General features: G+C 41.4%; 1 protein-coding gene across 1 annotated transcript in view; it reads left to right on the top strand.

Moving 5' to 3' along the window:
* The window catches only part of tenm1 (teneurin transmembrane protein 1), a 182,912-nt gene that overhangs the window by 84,243 nt on the left and 70,756 nt on the right, over nt 1–27,913 (top strand). Inside the window, exons 6-11 of the mRNA XM_028589371.1 lie at nt 1,525–1,698; nt 14,980–15,182; nt 17,072–17,279; nt 21,356–21,457; nt 23,024–23,218; nt 26,608–26,808. Of these exons, the coding sequence (XP_028445172.1) occupies nt 1,525–1,698; nt 14,980–15,182; nt 17,072–17,279; nt 21,356–21,457; nt 23,024–23,218; nt 26,608–26,808 (1,083 nt within the window). The remainder of the gene's footprint in view (nt 1–1,524; nt 1,699–14,979; nt 15,183–17,071; nt 17,280–21,355; nt 21,458–23,023; nt 23,219–26,607; nt 26,809–27,913) is intronic.

Here is a 27,913-nt window from a genome sequence, read left to right as displayed (position 1 = left end):
GAGAATCTGTGCGTGTCCATGTCTGGTCTCGTCACAGGCTGACAGTTCAATTAGTCTGAACTAAATGATGCATAACGTCTCCCTCGTGGCCCTAGTAATCGTCCGTGTTCTGCTTAGAAGAGCCCATATTGTGCATGAATAGATAGCTAAACCAACAGTGGCTAAGGCTAGTCAGAAGTTGAAATGTATGATTTGCTGATCCCCATAGATGCCACAGTGGAGCATGGGACCATAATGGCTTCAACTCTCAGAGCTCATCATAGATTAGCTTTGCACAGAAAATAGTTACTTTTTTCTGTGCTTCTGAAACTTAAAGTGACTGCAAATGGCTTTGAACTATCTGGAGTTTTAATTAGGTATTCCTCATCAGCTAGGGATCAAGTGTGGGCGAGCGTGTAGGCGTGAATGTGCAAGCGTGCATACATGAAACTAGCAGGTACATTTATGTGCTTGTGTGAGCGTGCTATGATTGTGTTGGTCATGGCGTATAATTGTGGATTTGTTTTTCTAATCAGCCATTTTGTGCAAGCGTTGTCGGGCGTGTGTCAAGTGCTTTTTCTTCTGCGTGTCGGCAATCAGCAGACAGAAGACAGACAGTGAAGATGTTTGAAGTCGTTAGAAGTTCCTTACCTTGATCTGCATTCAGCAGCCATCCTCTGACTGCCACCAGCGCAAAGTAACTTTTTGATTTGAGTCTTTGCTTTTGTTTGATGTTCTGAATGTGTCAAAGGAGAAAAAAACCTGCGATGATTTATTTATTTTGCTTTGTTCTTCTCATCAGGAAAGGGGCATTACCTTTTTAGATTCCTTAAAAGGAACAAACTAAAACAGTGTTGGAGTATAATCTCACATGAAGGGAACTTGATGATTGGTCAGAGGATGGTGAATGTTTTACTGAACATTTTATTGACAGCCTTGCAAGACGCTAATTAATTTCATTAATGGCCAGGTGTTAGTTGTTTTTTTTATTTAACAGCATGGTGGATTGTTGTCCTAGTAAACAGTTTTATGAGTGGGAGGGGGAATCCAGTATCCTCCTATCCTCCCATACCCTTTGTTATTTAAAAGGCCCATATGGATTGTGAATCGGCAGCAGCTTTCAAAGCATCATTAGTCATGCATAAAAGACTGTGTTAGCGCTTTAATACCAGCCCTGGGCTCATTCTCTGAAGATCTGCCTTAATTGCCCCCGCCCCTCCCCCCCCCGCCACGATCTGCGTTCATGTACACATGTGTACGTGCATATAGTGGACGTGTTTGTGTGTGTGTGTGTGTGTGTGTGTGTGTGTGTGTGTGTGTGTGTGTCTGTTCTTTGTGTATTTGCTAATTGTCCACTGCTTTGCCGGGCACTAATAAGCACATAAACTGAGTGAGAACTCTAAGATAGGTATTGAAGAAGATTCAGACACACCTCTCGGAATGCCTTGACTAATGATCTTTTCTATCTGCTTCTGCTCTCCCTGTGTGTGTATGTGTGTGTGTGTGTGTGTGTGTGTGTGTGTGTGTGTGTGTGTGTGTGTGTAGCGGTCCACCTGTTAGGTCTGACTTGGCATCTGCGGCACGGCGAGAGCCAGCTGTATGAGAACGGCCTGAGCTCGGCGGACCATCAACAGGATGACCGCAGCAAAACCAGACCTACCAGCTCCATCCACCTGCTGGACACACTCAACCCTGAAAACACACACGCTGGTGACAGAGGTAAGCTGACACACACATACAGCATACAGCGTAATAACAGATGTTCTACACTCAACTATTGACAGGATTTGGCCGTCAGTAACAAGAAAGCAGTACAGTAATACAGCAATTTGCAGTTTCGTGATTATTAAATGTATTGAATGAACATTGGCTTAAAGCATTTTACACACTTGTATTTGTGACATTTTAAAAGCAAGTGTGCAGTTAAACCAGTGGGGTGTTTTATAAAGCAAGATTAACAGTTAAACCAGTCTAATTTCAGTAAGTCATGTTTATTTCCAGGAAATTCTGTTTGATAACGGGGTTTAAATAAGTCTGACCTACAGTAAGTTACCATGGAAAGTGTTAACTTTCCCATCAGGCTTTTTGATGCTTGCGTTTTCTTCAAATTGATCACATTTTTACATGAGATGCCTTTACTGCTTAATTAAAGTCTGAGGTCATACCTTGTTCAGTCTTAAAGGGCAACTCTCCTGATTTTTCACATCAAAGTATGTTTATGTTTCTTTAGCATCACTACTGCATATGTGTAAAATGTTTTTTGTGGCTGCACAGTCTGATAAATCGCCTCAAGTGATGTTGTTGCTGAAGACTACAAGTTTGAAATTAAAAATAGTTTGGGCGTAGTTAGAAGTGAGCCTACCAGACCTCTCTAGCCTGCTCCTCATCTCTGCTTGAGGCTAGCAGCTCGAGGCTACATTAGCCACTAATAGCATAACACAGTCGGGTCTCTGATGGAATTGTTGCCAGGTGAGTAGCATTGTGGGTAATGTAAGAGCCAGGTTTTGACAAGGAGAAGAATGTGTAGAATCATAAAAACGATATCACTGGTCCTGCTGTATTAAGTTTGAGCCTTTTTTAAAACTGTCCACTGACAATGCTCCTGGAGTGCATTGTTGGTACTCCTTTAAGCATATACAAACAAATAAGTTTGACGCCAATTTATTTGTTGTTTATTTGAATAGGGACAGATACAAAAAAACATAGATTATTACGTAAGGACAATCCGATGCCTGTATCACAGTGTTTATAGCCATGGCTAATTCGCAACACCTGTCCATAGATCTGTAGCCTCCTTGCAGCTGCAGCTAACATTTTCACCATTTCTTTTCTTTTTTAAATGTCTTCTGAATAAAATTAAAGAAACAGACACCCAGATATCAGTCTATTAAAAATACAACAAGGCAAGACTTGTTAAACATTATTTCCATTTTATGGAGGCTGTTGTGTCACTTATAGCACAATCCAACTGATCATTTTGAATGCTAAATGCTTGTTTTCTTTCTATAAAATAATTTCCTGGCTTTAGACTTATTTGATATGTCAAAGGTATTTAATTGTATGTTGCGTATTATGTTTTTGCACACAATTGCCAGCACTTGTTATACAAAGAAAGCCTACATTATTAACGTCTGGCTTGAACTATTGTTTGCAAGCAAAGCACGGCAAGAGCTTGATTTAACAATGGATTTTTAGCAGTATTGGGTTCATGTCTAGTTGTGTCTGAGCTCACCGCTGGTTGACAACATGCTGCCAAATGCTCTTTTGTTATGCTTTGTTTTTGCTGTAATATGTTAATCTCCATATTATATACCTAATATGTGCTGCTTTGTGGCTGTGAACGATGGCTGTGATTTTCTTCACTGTGAATGGATGTGATCATCAATGCTTGTTGTCAAAGGTCTGCGTTCCAAAGTCATTAAGTCTTTGTAAACCAGACAGTCGGCTCACACTAGCTACAAGTGTCCTTAATGACAGGCTTTTGACAATAAGCTCTGCTTTTCTGAGTACCTTTTATTAAACATCTGTGTGCCAAGACAACACACACACACACACACACACACACACACAAAGAAAGGTTGGTTCAGTTACATACATGTAGATACAGGCCACATGCTATTTTAATTTCTATACTTGTCTTTGAATATGAATCTCTTTGAACTTGTGTTTTTCTCTCTGCACACTTAATTCAAAAGGAATCATCCAAGGACTCTCAAACATACAGGATTTAACGGAAGCACAATTATTGGAATAGAACAGTAGGCTAGAATTTCCTCTTAAAATGTAAATAAGAGCATTTAAACATTATGATTGGAACATGTTGAGACTGACTATATATCTATTGGCATGAATTCCAATCAGTTTCTATTGCATTAGGACTCTGGCTTGCATACATAACACACTCGGCACAATGAATGTTCCAATAAGATAGAGAGACATCAGTCCAGAGATCAGCCTCGAACTGATTACTCATTTATTAGAAAGGCTAGGTAATTGGTTAATCATGTTCCCTCTTAGCCACTACGTGACTGGAATAGCCTTTCTTCACTCTGTCGTCTCTCAACTAGCCAGCGGAATTACTAACACCAATTTAACCCCATGACATGGGACATTAATTGTGAGTGTTCCAGGTCATGAAGTCAGGCAGGACACAGCAACCTTCACAGACTGACTCTGATGGATATTACATTGGATGCTGTTGGAGCCCATGTTCAGCACTAATAGAGGCAAACTGCAACCCACTGCAATTTAGGCAACCTGGGACTTCCCTAAAGCAACTATTCTTGATGAATCCTCACATTCTGAGGATTAACACTCTCATCAGTAGCTAAATCCTCCGACAGAGCGCGCAGGGGTCATGGAATTCACTTCCGAGTGTTGCGTCACAACAATCTATTGTTTCAACTCCTATTGCTTTATGTGCTTGATGGAAGCTGGGAAATCAAAATGGGCAAAGCTAAGCTGTTGGTGCAGGGGGCTCAGATTAATAAAATTGGCACGGTGGAGGTGGTCCCCCGGCAGAGGAGGGCCAGAGAGATTAGAGATTAGGCTGTAATCCAGTGTGGCAGATTATCACGCTCATCCTGCTTTACCCATCACCTCTCACACCAAGAGACCACACAATCCCCTAGATTACACAGCGAAGGATGGTGAGAGGAGGCTGCGGGGAATGGAAATGATAAAAAACAGGACACGGTAGGATGAGGAAAGAGTGAGTGAGAGTGATGGGAGGAGAGAAGAATAATTGATGGATACCAGTCTACATAAAAGATGTTTTAGGTATCTATCATAAAAGTGGCACATCATTTTCATGAAACAACTTATTAGCCATTTTCATGACTTTTGCCTACAACACAAAGAAACCAAGCAGTAAAAATGGTCTTTTTTAAAATTCTGGAATTAATTATTTTATTTTTGATGCGCTGCTATAAACACAAGTACCAACATAGCAGCGGGAGCATAAATATGGCTGAGGAGACTGATTGGAGGATAGTTTTCAGTTTCTGCTTGTTTTGATATAAGCTGATGACACAGTAGGGAGAGATGAAACGAGCTCAACGGAATGATTGGAAGGTGTTAATCTGCTTGTATTTCTGTTCCTGTATTTTTAGTGTTGTTGTTGTTTTATGTCAACTTTAATGCCATTACGATAGGCTCTCTGTTTGTTTTGTTGGCTCTTCGCCGAAATCCGGATCCCATGCAGCAGAATTGTAGCCTACCTTACGAGGCAGCTTGCAGCACGGCACTAGATACTAATTGACACGTTGTGTCATCTGCGTATGGCTAGTGTCTTGTCAAGCCGTGCGTGCTGTGTTTTATGTTCTTCATGCTATCTCTACTGCAGTTCCAGAGATCACCAGGAGCCCTTCTTAGTCTTCCACACATAAAAGCCTCACTTAATTAGTGCTACATTAATTGCCACTCACCCCATGATAATCAACCTCAGGCTGATGTGCATGTGTGAAGGCACACACACCAACACTTCCATCTTTCTTTTCCCTTCCCTTTACTCTATTTCTATATCTGACATGCATGCATACGAGCATACGGACATGCCCACACACACAGCAAAATTCCTCTGGTGCAGATGAAAGCAGAAGTGCCCGGAGAAGAAATTTTCTGTCAGTGGAATCCCTGCCTTAATGAAGTACATTGAAGTTTGAGAATAATATTTCAGTCAACGTGGAACGCCAGATATAATAATCATATGAAATGATACAAACTGACATACAGTACAATAGAGCGGCATATTGCCTCATTATAATGTGAAGATGATGAAACGTGGAGCCTGTGGAATGCCATCCGAGCCTATGCGATGGGTGTATAAACCGGGTGTATGAAAGGAGAGTTAGTGCTGAATTGTTTCCACTCTATCTGATGGTGTGGTTGGAAATTGTGTGTAGATGGATGGAATGTGACACAGACAGAGAGGAGGGCTCTTAAAGAGCACATCAATATTCTAGACTGCGTGCAGAGCGAGTGGAGGGGAGAGAGGCTGAGCAGTGTGTATGTGTACAGAAGAGTGTGCATATTGCATGTATGTGGGAAAAGGAGCTGTGTGTGTGTGTGTGTGTGTGCGTGTGTGTGTGCGTGCACACACACTCGCGCACATGCAGATGGACTGGTCCCTGTTACACTGGTCTCATTGATTTTCTCACGCTGGGATACAGTCTCAGGATGTAACACACACACCCACATACCCACAGAGAAAGTATAGATCATTTAGTGAACCCCCTGCTTCAGCCCCTCAAGTTGATAAAGCCCAACAGCAGCAACATTTCTGTCTGCTACTCAGCCTGCATTCAAAACATGTCATCTAAATATAGCTGAAGAAATTAAACATAATTTCGGGCTGCAGTCAGTATTTACAGTGTAGATGACACATTTTATGGCAAGCAAAGGGCTTTGTCATGCTCACTCTTGATATTTGAGAGTTTTAGATCAATATCTTTGACTCTCTCTTTGATTTGTATCTTCTTGGTAAACGGACTAACACTTCTTTTTGATGAAAGAAATATTTAATATACTTTAGCCATAGTGTGGCCAAAAGGGGTTAAATGGGGTTTTCAGGTATTTGCACTTTGCTTGGGTATTTCCATTTTATGCTACACATAAAATATTGTACTTTTTTACTCCACTACTGGCAACTGTTGCTACTAGTTAACATATCAATAAATGGCATAACAAAATCACATGAGCAAAGACAACACATCAAAATGTTTAGATTGAACCAATAGTTAAAATTAGTCATTTTTCCGCATTGATGCATCAGTATTTACAATCTAATAATGTAGCATATAATAAGATTACCGTATTTTTCGGACTATAAATCGTTCCGGAGTATAAGTCGCATCAGTCAAAAAATGCGTCATGAAGAGGAAAAAAACATATATAAGTCGCACCGGACTATAAGTCGCATTTATTTAGAATATAAATACAAGAGTTATTCAACTACACAATAGCACACAGAACAATACGCTGAATACGGTAGGTGTCCGGTATGTTAACGTAACACATTAACAGTTATTGAACTATACAATAGCACACAGAACAACTAGCTACCAGGGCGTGGAGCGTGGATGGATGTGGACGTGGACGTGGACGTGGACGTGGAGACGTAACTGCACCGTGAACGAGCCCCTCCCGATTCGTTCCTCCAGCTCTGGCCGTCTAGCTTTCAGCCCACGATTAGCCGATTAGCTTTCTTTGTTTTCTTCATTGCAGTAAGAGTCACCTTTTCGCCAGTCTCCCTCATAAGTTTCTCCCTCATTTCAAACTTTCTTTCTGATGCTCGATTACCGTTTTCGGCTGCATATTTTACTACCTGCAGTTTGTTATCTCTTTTCTTTCTCAGTTGTCTTTAGCAGCAGCGTTCTAGTTGTCACAAGCCTAGAGCGCCCTCTCGCGGCTGTAGACGGTAATGTTTTCAGTATGAATTAACATGTAAAAACATGTTAAATGATATATATTTTGATATATAAGTCGCACCTGACTATAAGTCGCAGGACCAGCCAAAGTAGGAAAAAAAGTGTGACTTATAGTCCGGAAAATACGGTATATATCATTCACATGGGCCAGTTCTCTGCAGAAATAAGTACTTTTACTTGGAAACGTTAAGTGAATATGCTGATAATAAATATTCTTTTACTTTGATGTTAAAGGCATGTCTTTTACTTGTAATAGTGTTTTTATTTTTGCATTGTTTGTCAAGTACTTCTCTATAACAGTTGTTCCCAACCTGTTGGTTGGGGTTCCAAAATAAGTATGCGGGATCACAAAATGATAAAAAATAACAATGAAAAACACATTTCTGATAATTTTTTCTGACTTAATTTTTTATTTTTATCTTAAAAAGAAAAAATGTTTTCTTATGAAATACTGGATACTTCAGAGCTATTAAAAATCCTTAAAATTAAACAATGTAAGAAGGAAAATTCACTCTGTGGTAGAAATGCTCAAAGGTCATTACCACACTAAAGCTTGATTTATAGTTCTGGGTTGAATCTTCGCTGTAGGTACGTACACGTAGGTACGCGTAAATACTGATACCATATCGTAGCCTATGCCGTAGCCTGACGTGCACTTCCCCAGAAATGTAACTGCATGTCGCAGTGTCACAGACCACAACAGCTGTGATAGGTCTGCTTGGCCGTGGCTTGGTAGTGCCGACAACAAGGAGTTGGTTGAGTGATGAATGCATTGTGGAAGTAGCCTACGTGCTAACGCTGCTGCAGTGATGGCTGAACCAGCTCCTTCTTGTCGGTTATTGGCTGGAACACGGTTTGTTATGGTTTGTGGTGGAGGTTGGCCCAGTTTTTTTTTTTTTTTTTTTTGCCGTTTGTGGAACCTGGGCTGTCTACAGAGGCCACATTTTTTTTACAGTGTGTTCAGGGGACAGGCAGCTAGCGGATAGCGAGGAGATGTTTGCTGTATGTGACGAAAAATGTTGTAGCCTAAAAAAAGCGTCACATCACTTAGAGCACCTTTAACTTTAACCAGCCCGGTTCTTTGTGAAAAACAACGGCAGAGAGAAACAGGTGTAACTAAACATGCTTGCTGTCTGGGAGTTCCGGGTGATCTCATGAAAGACGGTACCGTACGCTGGTTGTGTGTTTTTGTAAATCACAAGCTCTCCTTGCCCCCTCCACTCCACACCATAACAGAAAGTTGAAATTAAAAGAAAACACTGAAAGAAGATTGACACCAATAGTCAACACTACAATATTGTTGCGGTATCGATATTGAGGTATTTGGTCAAAAATATCATGATATCTCATTTTCTCCATATCGCCCAGCTGTAACACACACACACGGTTTGCTCCTTCCAGACCTCTGCCCAGAGTAGATTATTACAAGCTTTGTAGACGGCAATCCAAAACACACACACAAGGACTTTCTCCATGTGTCAATTTATAAATCACATATTACAAGTGTAACAATGTAAGTGCACTCAGAGTGTCACGGAGGGAATGAGTTTGTGAACAGGCAGACTTGCTTGTCACAGACATAGCCCGAGGCTTGATGGTAGAAGGTGAGGATGAGAGAGTAATGGAAGGCTCTAAGGCCAAGAGCATTATCTTCTCCTGACTCTGACTGACACTCATTAGGCTGCACAGTGGAGAGAGGAGGCTGAAAGCTTATTAAACCAACTGCTGAAAAGGCCCCTAATTGAATCCAAGTAATTATAGAGACCTTGGCCATTGTGATATTTTTATTCATCCTGCGGCAAACTCAATCTCTCTTGCATTTGGAACACTATTAATGTTGTCCGCACCAATGTGCGTGAGATCCACACACAGGCCTACGCTTCAATATTTTGACTTACACACGCACACAGTTCCGGTCCCCCCAGACATGTCCCGCCACCAAGACCTCGGCTGCACTTTTACTCTGTTCTCGCTTCATTAGAATCTGAGGGATAATAACATTAATTGCAAAGACAGTTTAGTTCCTTTGAAAATAGATTACAGGTGTAATTGTTTTACCTGAATAACCTGTAGGCAAAAGAAATTAATTAGACCTTGTGTCCCAAGTCCTAATGTAGCTCATCTCTTTCACTGGCCTGGCGTGCACACACGCACACACGCACATCACACACACACACACACACACACACACACACACACGCACACGACACAAAACACTCGGAGACAGACAACAGACTCACACTGACTTTTAGATTCATACACTTTATAAGACAGATGACAATATACAGATGTTAGCGAGTCATTAGAAATGGAGGATGCCCAGATGTCCTGTGGCATAGGAACCTTTCAAGTGCCCATTTATGAGAAAATATTGCATATATGTACAATATGTGTTTCATATTGTGGGTGTCAAATTGTGTCATTGAGGGCATTAGCTGTGTTGTGTGCACACCACGCCACACTGCCAGTATAATTGGCTGAGGCAACATCATTATTATATGAACAGTATGTTGGTTCTAAGCAGACCTGCCCACTAACCCTCTATCATTTCCATCAAGGGCACGTTGGGCTTGATGGCAGACATGAATAACCCTTTCATCCCCCCTTTAAACAAGCTCAACACTTTTGAAATAAACCTTAATACATTTTTTTGCTTACAGCTTGCTTCTGCCGCCAACTAATGATGAAAAGCACAAGAAGAGATTTATGCGATTTATTTTTATTGTAAGTAAACGATAGCAAGTCTGAATTTCAAGCTGCTTTTCGCTTATTAAAGCCACGAGATAGCAAGGTGTGAAGGAATTTTACCTCCCTGCTCGCATATTGGCTTGTTTAAGCTTGTTTCTCTTTTGCCTGCCAATTAGGAATGAACGGAGATTTTCTGTTTTGAAAGATATTTTCAGAGAATGGTCTTAGGTTTTGTGCCGAGAGACACGGGGCTCCGGTGCTGGTGGAACACATTGATTGACAGCAGTAATCTGAGCAGCTGGGGAGGCCTGGAGGAGCCCTAGTCACCATGCGATCTGTCTGGTTTCTGCAGGATTCCCAAAATGCCTCGATCCACTCCGTTTTTTACTGGAGCTGCAGTATCATGCTCTGCTTTGGAGACCCAAGGAGAAAGAGATGCAAGGAGGGTTTTTCTTCTTTCTTGCATCAGCAGCTGTAACTTGACACCGCCACCTCCTCTTTGGACATGGTCCTCTCATCTCTTCTCTTCCCCCTCCTCTTCTCTACATCTCCCCAGCCCCCGTCTCCCACATACTCCACCACCCATCCTCGCAGCTGACCTGAGCGCCACTTTCTGTCCCCGTGTTGCATCATATAGAGGGGCAATACAGTAATTAGCACCAGAAGGACGTGCCTGCTCATCTGCCCGCCAGTCAGCCTGCTTGCCGGCCCGCCTGCACGCCTGTCTGCCTGCCAGTGTTCTGCCAACTGCCATGCCCTATTCATGTCCCATTCATCTTTTTGTTGAATAAAAAGCTGCTTTCCTCGGGACATCCATCCCTCTGCTGGCCTTTATTTTCGTGCCGATGCACAGGAGTGAGGATAAGCGTTAAAAGGAATAGACTGCTGAGGTAGACTCGACAGAAATGCATGAATGCATACCTTACTTCTGCCAAGCTGCTTTTATTCGGTTTTCTAGCGATTTTAGTGGCAATTTATGCTTCACACAGGACACCTGTCGTTGTTTCTCTTTCATTTCAAACCTTTTTGAACTCTCTTTTTGTTCTCACCCCCCTCTCGTGTTTCTCTCCATTTGTCACCCCCCACCTTCCTCTATCCTGCTCTCTTGTCACAGCTCAGTATAGTTCAATCAATTAACCAATTAATCAAATTACTTTTTTTTCAATCCCGTAGTCCAAAGCAGAAGAAGATAAAAGAGATGGAATATAAAAAGAAAAATCCAATGCTTTGGCATTTATTAGCATGATATATAACAGTAAATGTAAGAGTAGGTCTTAAAGGTAAGAATTCTGGTTGGAGAGAAATAAGACAAAGAGTCTACAGCCATGCTAGCAGCTCTGTGTTTTAAGCTAAATGGTAACATCATTGTGCACAGGTGGATTATGAGTCAATGGGCCCCTGGGCACAGAAACACTCACTTAAAATGTATCATGGTTTCTGGTTTCATGGTTTTATGATGGTTTCCTTCTTGTGACATCGTCAAAGTGAATGTTTAGGCTGTTCCTTAAGTATGTTTGTAGTAGGACTTTTGGGGCTCTGTTATTGACATGAATGACTTAGCCGTTTGACTGTGACACAAGAAAAGCAAACAGGCTCTGGCTTATAGGGGCCCTCTGAGGCCTTTGGCCCCTGGGCCCGGTAGGCCCGTTCAGTTCTCCACCCATGTCATGTGCTAACATGCTCACAGTGACATTATGCTGCTGTTTAGCAGGTGTAATGTTTACCATGTTTACTATCTTAGGTTATTGTGTGTTAGCATGTTAATATTTGCTTATTAACAATAAATACAAAGTACAGTTGAGGCTGATGGGAATGTCATCATTATTGCAGGTATTTGGTCATTAACCAAAGTATTTAACAAATTAAAATTCTGACCTGATGATTGCACTAGATGAAAACTTAAGCAATCCACAAAGTTATTACAATATATCTTGAGGGGGAATTTAATGCCCGTACCTGATAGTCGAGACTTCGAGAGTTCACTCAAAACCACAAATGACATCCTCATGGTTGTGCTAGATAAAAAAGTCATGTTGATCACCAAAGTAATTAGGATTCATTCTCTTGGCACCATGAATTTCCGTGTACAAAATTCCTTGCAATCCATCAAATAGTTTCAGTTTATTCACATGTCGTTATTGTACAATGATCATACAGTATGTATGACGCGTGAAATGGGGAACCCTAAATAAGCTACTAAAAGTTTTTCGGAAGGGGCCCATTATCAATAAACATACAACACAGAATATACACTAAAATGAACACTAAAAAACTAATTTTACAATAGATACAACACAGTTCATATATAACACTTAATGAATAATCAATGTTGTGTTATAAGCAGTTTTTACTTTCGTTTTTTTTTTTAAGATGGAGACAGAATGTGACATTTTCAAGCTTTCATCAAGCACATTCCAGATCTGTGGTGCTCTACACACTACACTCAGGCTCATGCACTTCAGCCTGCCAGTGATTAGATGTTATTCCCTTGTGTCATAGGTGTGCTGGGGACGACAGATTGGAACAAGCTCACACAATCTGTAACTTAACCCGTGAATGACCTGAAATATCATACAGGCGTTATGAAAGACATTATATTCAGTAAACAAACCAAGGCCACCAAACAAGAGGCGAGTGGGAGAATTGGGCTCCTTTGTTGTTGTTGAGACATGTCAGTCTGAACCAAGGTTATTATAGTTTTGCATTTTTCATTAGTTTTTATTTTTATTTCGTTTTGACTTTTTGTTTTCAAATTCAGTTTAGTTTTAATTAGTTTTTAAAGCGGGTTTGCTAGTTTAGTTTTTATTTTTTGAAAATGCTTAGTTTTAGTTTAGTTTTTATTCATTTTAGTCTTTTTTTGTAATATGGGTTATTTGTCGGGGGATTCAAAAAGGTCAGAAAAAGTATTGTGTAATAATAACTCAACAAAAACATCATACAATTTTAGAATTCACAATGTATTCAACAATAACACCAGTAGGCCTACAGAAAATGTAGCCTACATATGCTCATAAATATGTAAACAGTCTACACAAGCCGCTGCAGTAAGTGCAACATGTGTTAGTAACGTGTGCCACTTAGTAAACTGGCGAACGTTTTCAAGTCAATCGAGTCACACAGTTGTTTAGACAGCCCAGTATCAATCCACATATTAACCCACGCTTCCTCCCGCTTTTGATGTTCCTGCGTATTGACTAACCAGCAGCTATCGGGTCGCCGGTGAAAGCCCTCCATAGTGTTCTCTGTCCTGCTGTTGTCTCCGTCATGCTGCCCGGCCCTGTATCCATACATCCATTTCCTGTACCGGGGTTAGCTTCTGTTTCTGGGAAAGAGGGCTTTGCTTTGTCCTTTTACCTTGTTAAGGTAAGCTAGGTTAGCCTCCTAGCTTGTGTGCGCTTCTCAAATGTACTTTCAAATTCGTGGGATTTTTCCCTGTAATAAATTGTCCACTTATTTTACCACCTTCCACTGCAAGGCACTTGCTTTTATCTGACAGTCATAATCAAATAAGACTCTGGTGCTTTTTTCCGACTTTCGGTACCGCCATGATGTACACTGATATGTTGTGTTCAATTTGACATGGAATTTCTGGGTTCCCAGTCGGAAACTATACTATGTCTACGGGAAATGTCATGGTTGGAAAGATATATAACGTTCTTTGCTCTGTGAAAGACATTGACAAAGACGAAAACTAAGGACATTTACTCGATTATTTTATTTTAGTTAGTTTTGCAAACAGACATTACAGTTTTAGTTTAGTTATTGTTTTTTTGTAATGCCTCGTTTTTATTTTTATTTCGGTTAATGACAATGTTTTTTCCTAACTAGTTTTCGTTATTTCGTTCGTTTTCGTTAACTATTATAACCTTGGTCTGGACCAAGGTGGTGGACTGACCGACCGAACAACAGCGTCAGTAGAAATGAGCTACTCCCAGGCCTGCACTCTTCACCCCCCTATCTGTGTGACACCATATGTGATATATGCCGGCAAGCCTGTGGGTGGGCATGGTGTCGCCATAATGGAGGGGTAAAGCTGCAGGCATTATAGATAGAGAGCGAGTGGCCTCGTCCATGAATCTGCCCCTAACTGTTCATCTGCCTTTGTGGCCGTAACGATCGGCTGGCTCCCCTCTGTCACCATATTTTCTCCATCTTAGTTTAGAAGCAGAGATATATCTCTCCATAAAGGCAGACACAAAGAGGTCTGGAGAGCCTCGCCTGCTCCTCTACACAAAAGACTCAGGCCTGGTGGTTGATAAAAAAGCTTATGGAGAGGAGAGGAGCTGATGGTCAGGGGACTGTTGGAAAGACCTATTCTCTTCACAGACAAAGACAGGCTCTCACTCAAGACACTATCTGTGTGCCGTGGCGCTGTTTGTGAATGCGTGCTTGCCCCTGCCCTCCTCGCTTTCTCTCATCCACCTCTCTGTCTTTCTCCTTTTAGAACACATATGCTAACACATACACATACACACGCACACACACACACACACACACACACACACACAAACACACACACACACACACACACACACACACACACACACACACTTTCTTTCTTGTTAGACGATGCTAATGTAACACATGACAAAGCCCCAGTAGACCGCTCTCAGACAAAACACTTCCTTTCTAAAGCAGTTCATCTTTATGCAGAGCCTATCCAAAGCAGGGTCCCTTGAAAAGCAGGATTTTCACAAGCACTCAGTCATTCCTGATGTGTATTCACTCTCACTTCGTTAGAGGGCAGTTGATCACCCTGATGTTTGAAGACATCAGGTTGGCTATTAAATGCTCCCTCTGATACTGAATAGAACTCCCTGTCTACCGTGACAAATCTGCAGTATGTGACTAAACAATATCTCCTGTCCGTGGTTTTTACCTGCAGAGAAATGGGTGCGAGGCCGGGCCATTGACCGTGGCGAGTTGGACATTGGAACCCAGCAAAGCCAGGCAATCCCACCGGGACTTTTTTGGAGGTTTCATTTGACTGTGCACCATCCGACCTACATCAAGTTCAACCTGTCTCTCTCCCACAACGCACTGCTGGGGGTCTACGGACGCAGGAACATACCGCCTACACACACTCAGGTAAAGGAGGCTCCTGTTGTAGCATGCTGTTCACCCAGATGGGCTTGTTTGCTGAAGTACCATGTACCACATCCACACTAATGCACCTTTTTCTCTCTGGTCTTTCATCCACACAAAGGCTGTTTTTGAGTGATAACTTTTGAAAATTCTGGCCTCACGTGAAGTGCTTGATCAAAGACAATTATGTACATGGCGTTATATTTGCTATATAAATTGTATTTTGTAGAGAAAATATTTCCTTTGCGAAGAATTATTTGATTTGAGCAAACAAAAATCTATTCTGTGCTCAATGTATTTGTCTGTCTGCCATTTTTCCACACGCAGTGTCTCTCTTGCTCTCTCAACATCCCTTCTCTGAGCTTTGCCTGCATGCTCACTCAACCTGTGTTATTGTGTACCACAATTTCAGCCAATATTAAGATTGAAGATTGATTAAGATTGTAACTGTACAGGTGGAAATTGTGAATCCCTTTGCTGATTCTAATCATTTTGTTCAGTTCAGTTTAAAGATTGACAGTGGGGATGAAAAAAAAGATGGCAGGATAACAAGGGGGATGCATTTTGGTCATTTTGCCCCCCCATTCCACCTCAAATCGCCTACTGCATATGCCTGCTCAGACAGGTTAGGGGTTGTGTAGCAGTAAGAAGTCAAGAAAATGACTTCCTGTCACCTCTAACCTTGTCTGTGATCACTCATTTTAAATGCCAGTAAAGCCAATTACACAACACAGGTGTCAATAAACTGTATTTATGTTTTTGTCAGACAATTTTGCGAGCACAAAATAATGATTTGATTGTCTGTGCAGCAGAGCAGGAATTGCTGTCTGCCTGTTTAACAGGTAGCTTTTATGAGCCATGAACAAATCACAATTTTTTTCTGACAACAGAAACGGAATATATGTAAACGAGAACAATTAAATTGTGAGTTTGGCTGTATTAAAACAGTGTTTAGAGATGATGGAAAACAAAGGTGCAGAGTAATCAGGCTTTGTCTGCCATACCAGATGCAACATTTTTATGTTTGTCAACTAAAAGAAGAGGAAGAAATATTTTGCCATTTTTCCTTATGTGGACAGAGATGTTAAAAGCAGCTCGAAAAGGGTGGATGCATGTCATTTTTACAAGGAAACTGTGATTTCTGATTTAGGTTTTAGAAGTTAGTGTAAATAATGTCTCTCAGACACGTTTCCAGAAAACAATACACACACACACGTGCAATTGTTGTACCCCATGTAGAACAGCATTATGCCATGCGAGAAGCACTTACACAGACAAAAATACAACACACACTGAGTCATCTGCTTTTTAACATCAGTGCGCCCCTGCTCTCGCCTGCATGAAGAGGTCTAATTAGCTGTTTTTGACACTAGTGTGACACACAGCCCTCAGGGGGAATAAGCTAGTTCAAGAAGGTTTTAGGATGGAGAGGAGGGGAGGGAGAGATGAGGGTGGTGGGGAAAGTTAAAGAGGGTGAGGAAGAAACACTGAAAGGTTTAGACAAATGAAATAATAGTCTGTTCCTTTTGAAAAACCTGGGTGGTTAAAGTCTACCTGTGCTATTAGCAGCACGTCAAGTTGTTGGACCATCTGCTGTGGAACATGTCTGGTAGAGAACCGATCTGCCACAGATGATGATTTTGCTTCCTATTTTTTTGGATTCCTGTTTCGCTATTCAAATCTGATATCCACATCTAATGCTATTCCCACAGCTTCTTGTATGCAGGCGGTTTTCCAAAAGCATTCAATTGGCAGATTCACAAAGCTCACCAAACGGCAGCCACACACCACTGCACAATGAAAATTTCCTTAGCCTTTATCAAGGTTTAGTACATTTCCAGTGGTGCCTATTCCAATTGGATGATATTATTGTTGTCTGATTGTGTGTCCAGTTCGATTTTGTGAAACTGTTGGATGGGAAGGCGCTGCCCAGGTCCTTGACTGATCCCGTCTTGACTGCCAAAGCTCCCAAAGGCCTTCTGCTGAGCGGCCTCCAGGAAACCGGCTTCATAGAGTACATGGACCCCGGCACCTGGCACCTCGCTCTCTACAACGACGGACGGAACCTGGAGCAAGTGTTACTCCACAGCACTCCCATAGGTGAGGTGGATTATTACACCTCACTGAAACTGGTAGCCTTTCTTCCATATGTAGAAGAATAAAGAAGTAATTTTCTTTATAGTTATTGAATTGTATTGTGTGCATTTCACGGTTTGTACCTCAGGGTTGCTTCACTCTTGTCCTTTACCCCCATAAAGGACTTCATCTGTTGATGTGCAAAAACATAAGGACATGGCCCAGAGTAGTAGTTTGAGACTCATTGACATTTCTAAAAGTGAGCTTGGCATGGCAAGAGACAGCCGTTAGAAAGGGGAGGACAGCTCCTGTAGTAATGACAGGGCTAGCTAACTGCAGCTCATTGCTATGACACACACGGATGGCAGTGTAAATTGAAGGATGTGAATAATGCAAGAGTACATGGCTGAATATAGACAAGTGGATAATTACTAGGGCAGTTTCTTCACTCCCCCTTTGTCCCGTAGCCCTTAAGAAAATACAATTTTGAAATAACAAAAAAAAAAGTGTTGGGGAAATGTAGTAGCACTGGAACTCCGTGGGGGGACTTGGTAATTTTTATGTAACAGACACGTGATATGGCAATTACAAAGCATGCAATGTGTGACGAGCAGATATTATGAAAAGGACTCTGTGAAATTCTATTTTGGGAGTCGTGCTGATCTTTAACTGGCCATGTTTTATTTAGTTTTCATGTTTTTCAGTAGATGATCAGGAACACTGCACCGAGCTTTCTTAATGCATATAAGCTAAATATGTGTATCACCAACCTCTAACAGCCCAAGTTGTAAGCCAATCAGTAAACAGCTCCGTAGTGCCAAAACATTGTACTGTAGACATCTTTCATCGTCATATTGACAGAGTCTTTTATACAATGACTGACAGAATGCGACAGCTAAAAACAGATTTTATTTCAGAGCTGTCAAACATTTGTTGACACGTGTGCTGTCTATAAAGTCTGGAATATACCGACCCTATTTTGAGCTAAACAGAAAACGGCAGCATCTACAAAGAGTTAACTTCCCTTTTCCTCTTCAATAATCAAAACAAATATAGACACAACAGATGGGCTCAGAGTAGCAGCCTTTAGTCCACTTAGGTTTTCCAAATAATTAATCAAGTGATTTGGCTTGAAAGGGGAAAATAATATTAATGGATTGATGTCAAAGTTCATTTCACTGCCCATTTACACCCCTAACTAGGGTTACAAAACCATTGCATTACAGTACAATAAATTCTAATAAGAGACACGGTATGCTTTAGCTCAGAGCGGAGGTTTATGGGGAGACGAGGGAGAAATGAGATGATCTCTTTCGGGAAATTCAGCTTTTCCGAAGCAAAGAGTAACTGGATACAACAAAGAAACGCAGAGTATAAATAAGAGAATAGCGGTCGTAAAAATAAATAAATAAAACAAAATATAATCAATAGAGTATCAGTTTGACAAGATAGAAAATATGAGAACATAAAGAATATAAAAACAATACATGAAATGATCATAAGGGACGTATTGTATGTAAAACATGTGTGCTGAAGTTTAAACACGCTTGCAAGAGTAATGAGGTTTGTGATTACATGAGACAGAAAACGCTCACTATAATCTTCTCGATAAAGGTAAAAAAAGAAGAAAGAAGTAAGTTGTAGAACAATCAAAGCCACACGTGCTGGTCAGTTGACCTGTATCGGTCAGAAGACATTATGTTCTGTCATCTGTTCACAGACCATTACACGCACGCACGCACACACACACACACACACACACACACACACACACAGTACAACTTAACTCGGTGCTGCTGCTGAGTAGGATGGAAAATTGTCGGCACAAATGCTGATATATGTACCGTAATATATGCTGATATGTCTATACACTATACTCTACAGTCACTTCTCAGTGATTCCGACTATAATGTATAAATGTGTCACATTAATGTTGGAAAGGAAGAATGAAAAGGTGAGAAGAACATCTGCTGATTTGAAAATAGACATCATTATGTGATTTCCATTTTGTACAGAAAAACAGCAGCAGGTGCAGAAAAAGAGTTTTATTTGTATTTACATGTGACCCAAAAAAGCTCCGGCTTAATGGTATCTGCGATTCACCACCTCCACTTCAGCCCCATCTTCTTTAATTCTACTCAGCCTGTACCCAGGCATAGAGTGGTGCTTCCTCCAGGCCTATTAATTATGAATAATTGCTACACTTCAGCTGTCATCACACATCCTCTTGCATATTATATGTTTTACACAATGGCCAACAAAAGTGTAAGAAAAAGTTTCATGTATATACCTGGAAGTTTTAACAAAATAGATGATAAACAAAAAAAAAAGTGGTTAGCTTACGGCTGGATGCTTCTAGTTAGCTGAGCACCCATTTCATTTTTTCATAAAATTATAAAGCCCAAGGGTCGTAAAGCATGGCTGAAACTTTACAGGCTCATAAAGTACAATTGCAATGCTTATTTGACCAATCAGATCACTTGGCTGGAAGCACCCATTTTATAATAGCATTTAACTGCAATAACTTATGGCATGAGTGATTTCTAACTGGAAAGGGTTGAGTCAGTGGAAAGAACCGAACGGGTGTCACGCACACACACACACGCACACACACACACACACACACACACACACACACACACACACACACACACACACACACACACACACACACACACACACACACACACCTGCCTGGAGATTTTTATTGTTGAGACATTGACCTGAAAGATACAGAGCTTATTTCACTGTTACTACTCTGCACCTTACAGCCTTGCGCTCTCCGACTGATCGATCATCTCCTCTGGATTAAAAGGAACTCCGTGACCTTGCAGATGAGTTTTTGTTCACTGAATGTGTCAGGTGCCGGATGCAATATTGGAAGTTGTGTATGCAAAGCTTTTTTTTCCAGAGAGAAAGAGACACTTACAGAGAAAGGTTTGTGAGTCCTCCTGACTGTGTGGGAGAAAAGATGATTGCCACTCCTTCTTTCCATCAGAGTGACGCTGACGGGTGATGGAGGTGAAAATGACTTTGGTTTCTGTAGTGATGGGCTGCTGTGGAGGATAACGCTGTGCTTCTGGCTACTGGCAGGGCCTGTCTCATTAGCATGTGTCACATGCGCCTCAAGGCAGGGGTGTCACATAATAACTTTGCGTGCGTGTGTTTGTAAATGTGTGTGAGCGCGTGTGGGTGAGCCATGCCACAGGAGGATTTGTCATCCATGCTCCCTGAACAGTGCGAGCCAGGGGACTGCAGAGGTTTGACTCGATCCCTGTTCAGAGGAGCAGAGCAGGATGGCACAGGGTCAAACAAAGGATGACATCCTTGACACCCATTTTAATTACTCTATCTAGTTTGGATAGAGTCTGCCAGCCTCTTCTCCACCTGAATCGTCCATCTTATGTAATGCTCTAAAAGCATAAAAGTGCTCTCCCTCTTTATCTATCTTTTCAATGCTGTCTGTACACGGGGAATGAGATCTGACATGATGGACATATCAATGGGAGGAAAGGAGAGAGGTAAAAGGAAGGCAGCTAATTGAAGTCCGATGGTGGAATATGATGAAATGCATATAGCCTACAGAGGGATATGATGAAACGCGCGTATCCAGATGAGACAACGCACTAGTAGGAACAAGCACTGCATTGATATTGGCAATGCCAAGAGTTTAGCGACTGTAGCGACACAGTATTAGCCATTCTCCAATATCTCGTGCACTCACAATGTCAGATTTTATGTTGTTCAATCTCGTTCCACATTGCGCCCTTGTAAACAGTTTGTTGATTAAGCCTTGATGTTTGTAAATTTGCGCGCAGTGTGTTTTCCAACCTGTAATACAGTATAATGTGCTTAGTGCTACTGAGTGTAAGTGAGTGCTTGGCCATTCCCCAGAGAGTGATAGCAGCTGGATCAGACTAATCTAATATAGCCCCTGAGTCTGGGGAGCCATCCATTGCTTATCAGATCTCTTATTCAATAACAGAGAGCTATGCCAGCTTATGGAGTTACATGTAGAATATTTTCAAGTTTCGTTTTTTTTTTCTCTCTGCCTTTTATGTCTGATTTGTGAATGTGTGTGTGTGTGTTTGGTTGTGCAGACTCAATGGATGGCTGCGCTACAGACTGTAATGGAAACGGAGAGTGTGTGGCTGGACACTGCCACTGCTTCGCTGGCTTCTTGGGTCCTGACTGTGCCAAAGGTAAAGAGATATCAGATAAAGGATGAAATCACCAATGTCTCTCAATGCTTTCTGACCTCTCTACCCTGTCTCTGACACTCAGCCTCAAGCCCAGTCACTTCTATTGTCACTTTTTATAAATCTGTCACAAATGTATAGTTTCACTATTAAAGTGGCCATATTATGCTCAATTTCAGGTTCATAATTGTAATTTGAGATTGTATCAGAATAGGTTTACATGGTTTAATTTTCAAAAAGCACCATATTTTTGTTGTACTGCACATTGCTCCAGCTCCTCTTTTCACCCTGTGTTCAGGTCTCTGTTTTAGCTACAGAGTGAGACATCTCAATTTCTGTAACATCTTTGTTGTCAGTCGCACATGCGCAGTAGCTAGGTAAGGACTACATGAGCTAGCTAGCTGTTTCTCCAACTTTTGCCTGTACAAGGCAAAGTGAGGCAAAGATGATTGCCAGGCATCATCCTTCAGCTGCAACCTTTCCATATCATCGTCACAGCTCTACCTGTCTCTCTAACTTTTCTACCTCTGTTTCTTCTCTCTCCAACTTGCTTTCTGTCTGCCACTGTTTCTCATTCTCTCTCTCTCTCTCTCTCCCTCTGTCCCTAAAATGATTGTAGTTGTACCTGTCTCATTGTGTAGAAACAGCTGATATAATATCACATTCTATTATTTATTTACACTAATCATTTATTCATTTGTTCCTCTTATCCTTGCTCATTTGCTCGCGTTATAATATTCAGCGTTTGAAAAGTTAGACAGCAAGTTTTGGCAAGAGTTGTAAAAAGTGAAGTGTGAATTTATTACTGTGGGGTACAGAGTGTTGGATTTAACAAAGGATCAAACAAACACGTAACACATGCCAGCTCGCATGAACGCATGGGCCTTCACTGCAAATTATCCCAGAAAAAAGGCATTGGTTCTGGATCCTCTTTCTAATCCATTTGACGTCGGGAGCTGCCATACCTCCTCCAAAGAGGAGAGGGGGGGTGGAGGGGCGGTTCGGGGTGTAACTGTCAGTGCGTCATACACTCACTGACTTTATTCTACCTGGCTGTCATTACATTAGCTACACAGCTCTCCATCTCTTCATGGAGATAGCTCTGGTTTCCACCCTCATTCTATAAACCCCTAATGCTCTCTTTCCTAATCTTCCGTTTTCACGATTGTTTTCACGGCCTGTTCAGAGCGAGTGAGGTGACGTTGGGGGGATTTTCTACTATTCCTGGGTTGCCGTGGTAGCCAGGCTCAGGTGGTGCTTGAGTAAATTGAAACAGCGTGAGGGATAAGCTGGAGTGTGTGTCTACGCACGTATGAGCGTGTCTGTGTGTGTGTTTGAGAGAGAAAGAGAGGGAGACAGAGGCTGCTTGAGGATTTTCTGAATCCGCACACTAGCTGAGATAAGAGAGCGTAGCCCCACTCACGGTAGGTTACTGCGGTCTCCCAGCTAATATACTGCAGCACTCTGTGTGTGTGTGTGTGTGTGTGTGTGTGTGTGTGTGTGTGTGTGTGTGTTTGCATGTGTGTACTACTGAGTTTGTGGGTGTAATCTGTGTTTGTCCTGTTGCAGATTCATGCCCCGTGTTGTGCAGCGGTAACGGCGTGTATGAGAAAGGAAGGTGTGTGTGCCTGGCAGGGTGGAAGGGGGCAGAGTGTAACGTGGAGGAAGGTCAGTGCATCGACCCCACCTGCTCCAACCATGGCTCCTGCATCCAGGGAATCTGCATATGTAGCCCAGCCTACAAGGGGGTTAACTGTGAACAAGGTAAGATGTTTTATTCTCTCCAAAGTCGAGAAATGCACCTCATAATGTCACATCTGCACAACAATGATGGCTCCACTCATACACATTGTAAATACGGATTTTGCTACTTCAATTCAAAGGTGCACTAGTGAATATTTTCATATTGACAATGGATCAAATGACTATGTGTAATTTGACAGGGGTCCCTCGTAATTTCAAACCCACAAAGAAGACACTGCAGACCCGGTCAGCTCCATGGAGTGTTTAAATCAGTCAAGTTTTCAAATTTTAATTTATATGGCCCAAAATCACAAATTTGCCCCATAGGGCTTTACAATCCGTACAGTATACCATATATTCTAAGACCAACAGTCCAGCTAAGGAAAAACTCTCAAAATTAAAATATTGTTTTGTTCTTTACAGCCTGCCCAACACCAAATAGCAGGCAAACAAAGTTAGCAATAAGCTAGTGAATGTAATGGAACATTTAGCTGCTAAAGAGGCAGATACTTAGCTCAGGAGTTGGTGGAGACCAAAACAGAGCTGAAAGGAAAGTGACTATTGGACTTTCATCAGAATGACAGAAACCCAAATTATTAATTAAAACTGGAAATCAAAGAAATCTTGCCATATCAATCAGTGGACAAATTTAATCTCAGAATACATTTCAATGGAAAAACGCAATGCACACAGAAAGAAGGAAATGTCAGCCTTTTAAGACACCTGGTCCCCATTTCTAATGTTTCAAAATAAAAAAAAACATAACTACAAGCCGTGTACATTACCAGACATATACCTCATTGGTGAGTGAAACCGAAGCAGAGGGACAGACACAGAGCTGTTGCGAAGCCAAAGTAGCACACTTTTTAATTAATTAACTTTATCGGTTGTAAAGCAAATAAATGCCGATACAGAAAATCTGCAAACTGCCTAAAAAACGGCTCTATAATTGTCCAGCGTCGATAATCGGTCTGTCCATAGTTGTCTCTACATCCATGGAACTGCTGGTAGCTAATTCAGCATGACCTTTCATGGTGCAGATTTAGCAAAATGTTACAGTTTTTTCCGATTGCTAAACGACAGTGGGCACAACTGGAGTCACATGTGCAAAACTCTTACTACAGTCTGCACTACCAACAGTCACAGGAGCTAAACAGTTCACATCACCTGCAAAACTCATTCAAAGCAACACAACTCTTAACACACGTCTCAAAACAGACTCAGTGCAGCCAAACACTATGAACAGTCCTCACTGAGAGAACACACACTGTCACTCAGAACACACTGAGGGTAAAAACACTAGCATCAAACACCAATACACAAATTACAAACTTTCTCTTCTTTACAGTTTGAACAATTTGAGTGACTTGACACTACTCAACAGTTTATTTAAGGAAAAAATATAGATTGTATAGCATACCAATTTTTACATAATGTAAACAAGAAGGAATGAAAATCAGCAGTTTTCTTCAATAAAGTATTTTGTCTCTAGTAATTTATGGAATTACTGGGGGAAAAAACTAAAGGTACATACGTAACAGTACCAAAGAATAGTGTGACTAATCCTGCCTCTCTCCAGCATCATGTGGCAAGTTTTCTTCATCACATTAGATGTCTGCATCATCTCTAAATAAAAATGAATGTGGTGTTTCTATTGCTTTCACCTCCATTACTTTCTGAAAAACAGTAAGAACACAGTTTTACTATTGTAAAGATATAGTGTTTTTCACTTTTTTTTATAGCTGTGTACATAACCTCAGACATCTTACCTGGACATATTGGTATCTTTGCTCTTTTACCTGTTTCTCTCAAACAGTACAGTGTAGAATTGTTTCATTCTTATTTGGTGTTTATATACAAAAAAAGGCTTTCTGATCTTTCTCTATATAAATACCGTAAACATATTCACTAACTAGTCTAAAATAAGACACCTACTTAGGCTTTCAGCTAAAATTTCAATCAGCAGTGTTTGATAGGCACCAGACTGAAATCTATTCTGTTTTGAATGTGTGGTTAACAGTTCTGACAGCAGTGTGTTAGCATTTGAACAAAGTGCTGTAAATCTACAGTGTTGTGCACGTTGTGATTAAAGTCATGGGATAAGTGTGTAGAGTTCTGAAAACTGTGTTCAAGCAATGAGAAACGATCTAGAGTTTGGTCCACATGAACTGCTGCTGTGCAGACTGGAGTTAGAGTTTTGCACATGTGACTCCAGTTGTGCCCACTGTCGTTTAGCAATCGAAAAAAACTGTAATGTTGTAGGCTGTTAAAACAGAGTTCAGGTAGTGCAGAGCTATGTATGTATGTATGTATGTATGTATGTATGTATGTATGTATGTATATATATATATTATACTTTATCTTTACACAACTCAAAGAATGCTGAGAACCATGGTGGCAAAAACTGGAAACCAGAAAAAAAGAAAATGATAATAATGATACAATATACAACACTGTTTTCTGACAGTGATAAAGCAAAAAATATCCTATTACATGGTTCTTATAGGCTTATCACTGTAACTCTACTCCATCCATTCATATACTAATTGTTTGTGTTGAAAAGCTTAGGACATATAGGCAATACAATCTATAAATTAAACTTTTTCCATAAAAGCTATACTAGCTAAACTAACATACTATTATTATTACCACTCACATGCCAAATTATAGCATTTTTAAGCAACTGCAAATAGCAAATCATTGTATGTCTATGCTGTATATTTGTTATATACTGTTATATAATTGTAGACAAGACATCAACCTATAAGTAGTTGAAATGACAAGAGTATAAATGATTCAGGTAGCTGAGGCCCCTCAGTTCCAGTTGTAGAGCAAACCAGCCACAGGCTGTTGTCATATCCTCCCCCTTTGCAGCTGTCCATTGTACAACCACCCAATAAATTAGCAAAAACAAACAAAGCCATGATATCTAAAACAATTATGATGTTACAATTGATGATAACCTGATGGCACATCTGTCCCAAAGTCCGCCCTGCTGTTGCCTCCAGGATCGCGGCCTGCAGAGACTACATCAGGTGTTTGACCTTGAGCGGCGGAGCCGAGCTGAGCCGAGCTGAACTGTGCTGAGCTTTGGCTCGGCGCTTAGGGCTGTAATTACACGCACACACACACACACACACACACACACACACACACACACACACACACAAAGCAACCCATTTCACCCCTTATCAAAGCCTCAGTTCTAAGTGTCCTATGAAGTGTAATGTTGTGGAACAGATACAGGGATTTTAGCTAGGGTGGTTAACTCCTGGATGGGATGCAAAGAACACTGCTTTCATACTCGGTGAACTGATGATTATAATGAGGCTTGCACCCCACCCTTACATTTCCTCCTTCACCCTCTGAGCCATTCTTGCTTTTCCTTTTGTCCCCTCCTCTCTCTGCAGTAGACTGCATAGACCCTCAGTGTGGCGGGCACGGCGTGTGCGTGCGCGGGGAGTGCGTGTGCTCGGCAGGCTGGGCAGGAGTGAGCTGTGATGACCCGCTGCCAGCCTGTCAGGAGCAGTGTTCAGGACATGGCACCTATCTCCCTGAGTCAGACACCTGCACATGCCAGCCCAACTGGACGGGACCAGACTGCTACACTGGTAAAACCTGAGGATTATTGTTCACCCACTGAAAAAACACAGACAATTGTAACTGCACATCTATAGTTTGCCAGTGTTCTTGTAGCACGCATGGTTTTGCCAGATACTATTTTCTGGGGATTTGATAGACATGAGAAAGAAATATGGATTGGAGCCACTCTGTGAAATGGGTCTGTGTGTGTGTATGTGTGCCAGTGCATGCATATATGTGTGTGCGTTTGCATGTGTCTTTTTGCACTCTCTTCATGCTGGTCGTAAATGAGATTTCCCCTGATGACTCTCTGACGGCAGCACTTCGGAGCTCCCCCCTTGCAATAGCACTCACTTTAGTGCACATTTATGGTGTTACACACATATACTCACGCACATTTGCTCATGAACACCCATACGCATACACACACATATTTCCCTGAGCTAAATGAGGGAAAAAAGGCAGGCGAGGGAAAAAAAATTATTCCTTATTCTCACTCTGCTGCAAGGCCTTTCAGCGACTGCTACACTGAGGAACATTCAGCTTGGCATTTAAAAGCTTGCTGATGTTTACTGCAAACCCTTTACCTGTATGCTACATAGTTGTCATATGGTTGTGAAAGATTTCTTACATCTACACCTACCTGAACTTCTGTTCTTTTGTAGTCAGTAACCTCTGCCTGCTTAAATAGACAGCAATTATGCAGTCATAGTGAAGAAAAGGCAGCGAGGTAGCCATTGTAAAGAGAAAAGTAAAGCTTGTGTATTCTATTATATCTCTGCAGTACATAGTGGGGAAAAGTGTCCATGTCCTTGAAGTGTACTGTAAACTGACACAGAGGAAAATAGCCACTATAGCACGGACTTCCCCCTGTTTCCAGCACACTAAGTTAATGCTGATGTTGGGAAGGATCCGCTTTACCATGCATGCACACCAGTGATTTGCAGGTAATTGGCATTAGCTGCTGCTCTAAGGTGTACGCATGCCTTATTATAGTGATATAGCCCATGATAATGATGGACCGTGGCTGAATATCTGAGATATGAGCGGCCTCTCTCTATACCTGCCGGGCTTTTAATCAACAGGACCCAACAATTCTACATCCTGGTCTTGTTGAGGCATGGCTCAGCTAAT

This window comes from Perca flavescens, chromosome 10, assembly GCF_004354835.1.
Source record: "Perca flavescens isolate YP-PL-M2 chromosome 10, PFLA_1.0, whole genome shotgun sequence".
Lineage (NCBI taxonomy): Eukaryota > Metazoa > Chordata > Actinopteri > Perciformes > Percidae > Perca > Perca flavescens.
The sequence above is the reverse complement of the archived record's forward strand: the minus strand, read 5'-3'. Positions and strand labels throughout refer to the sequence as shown.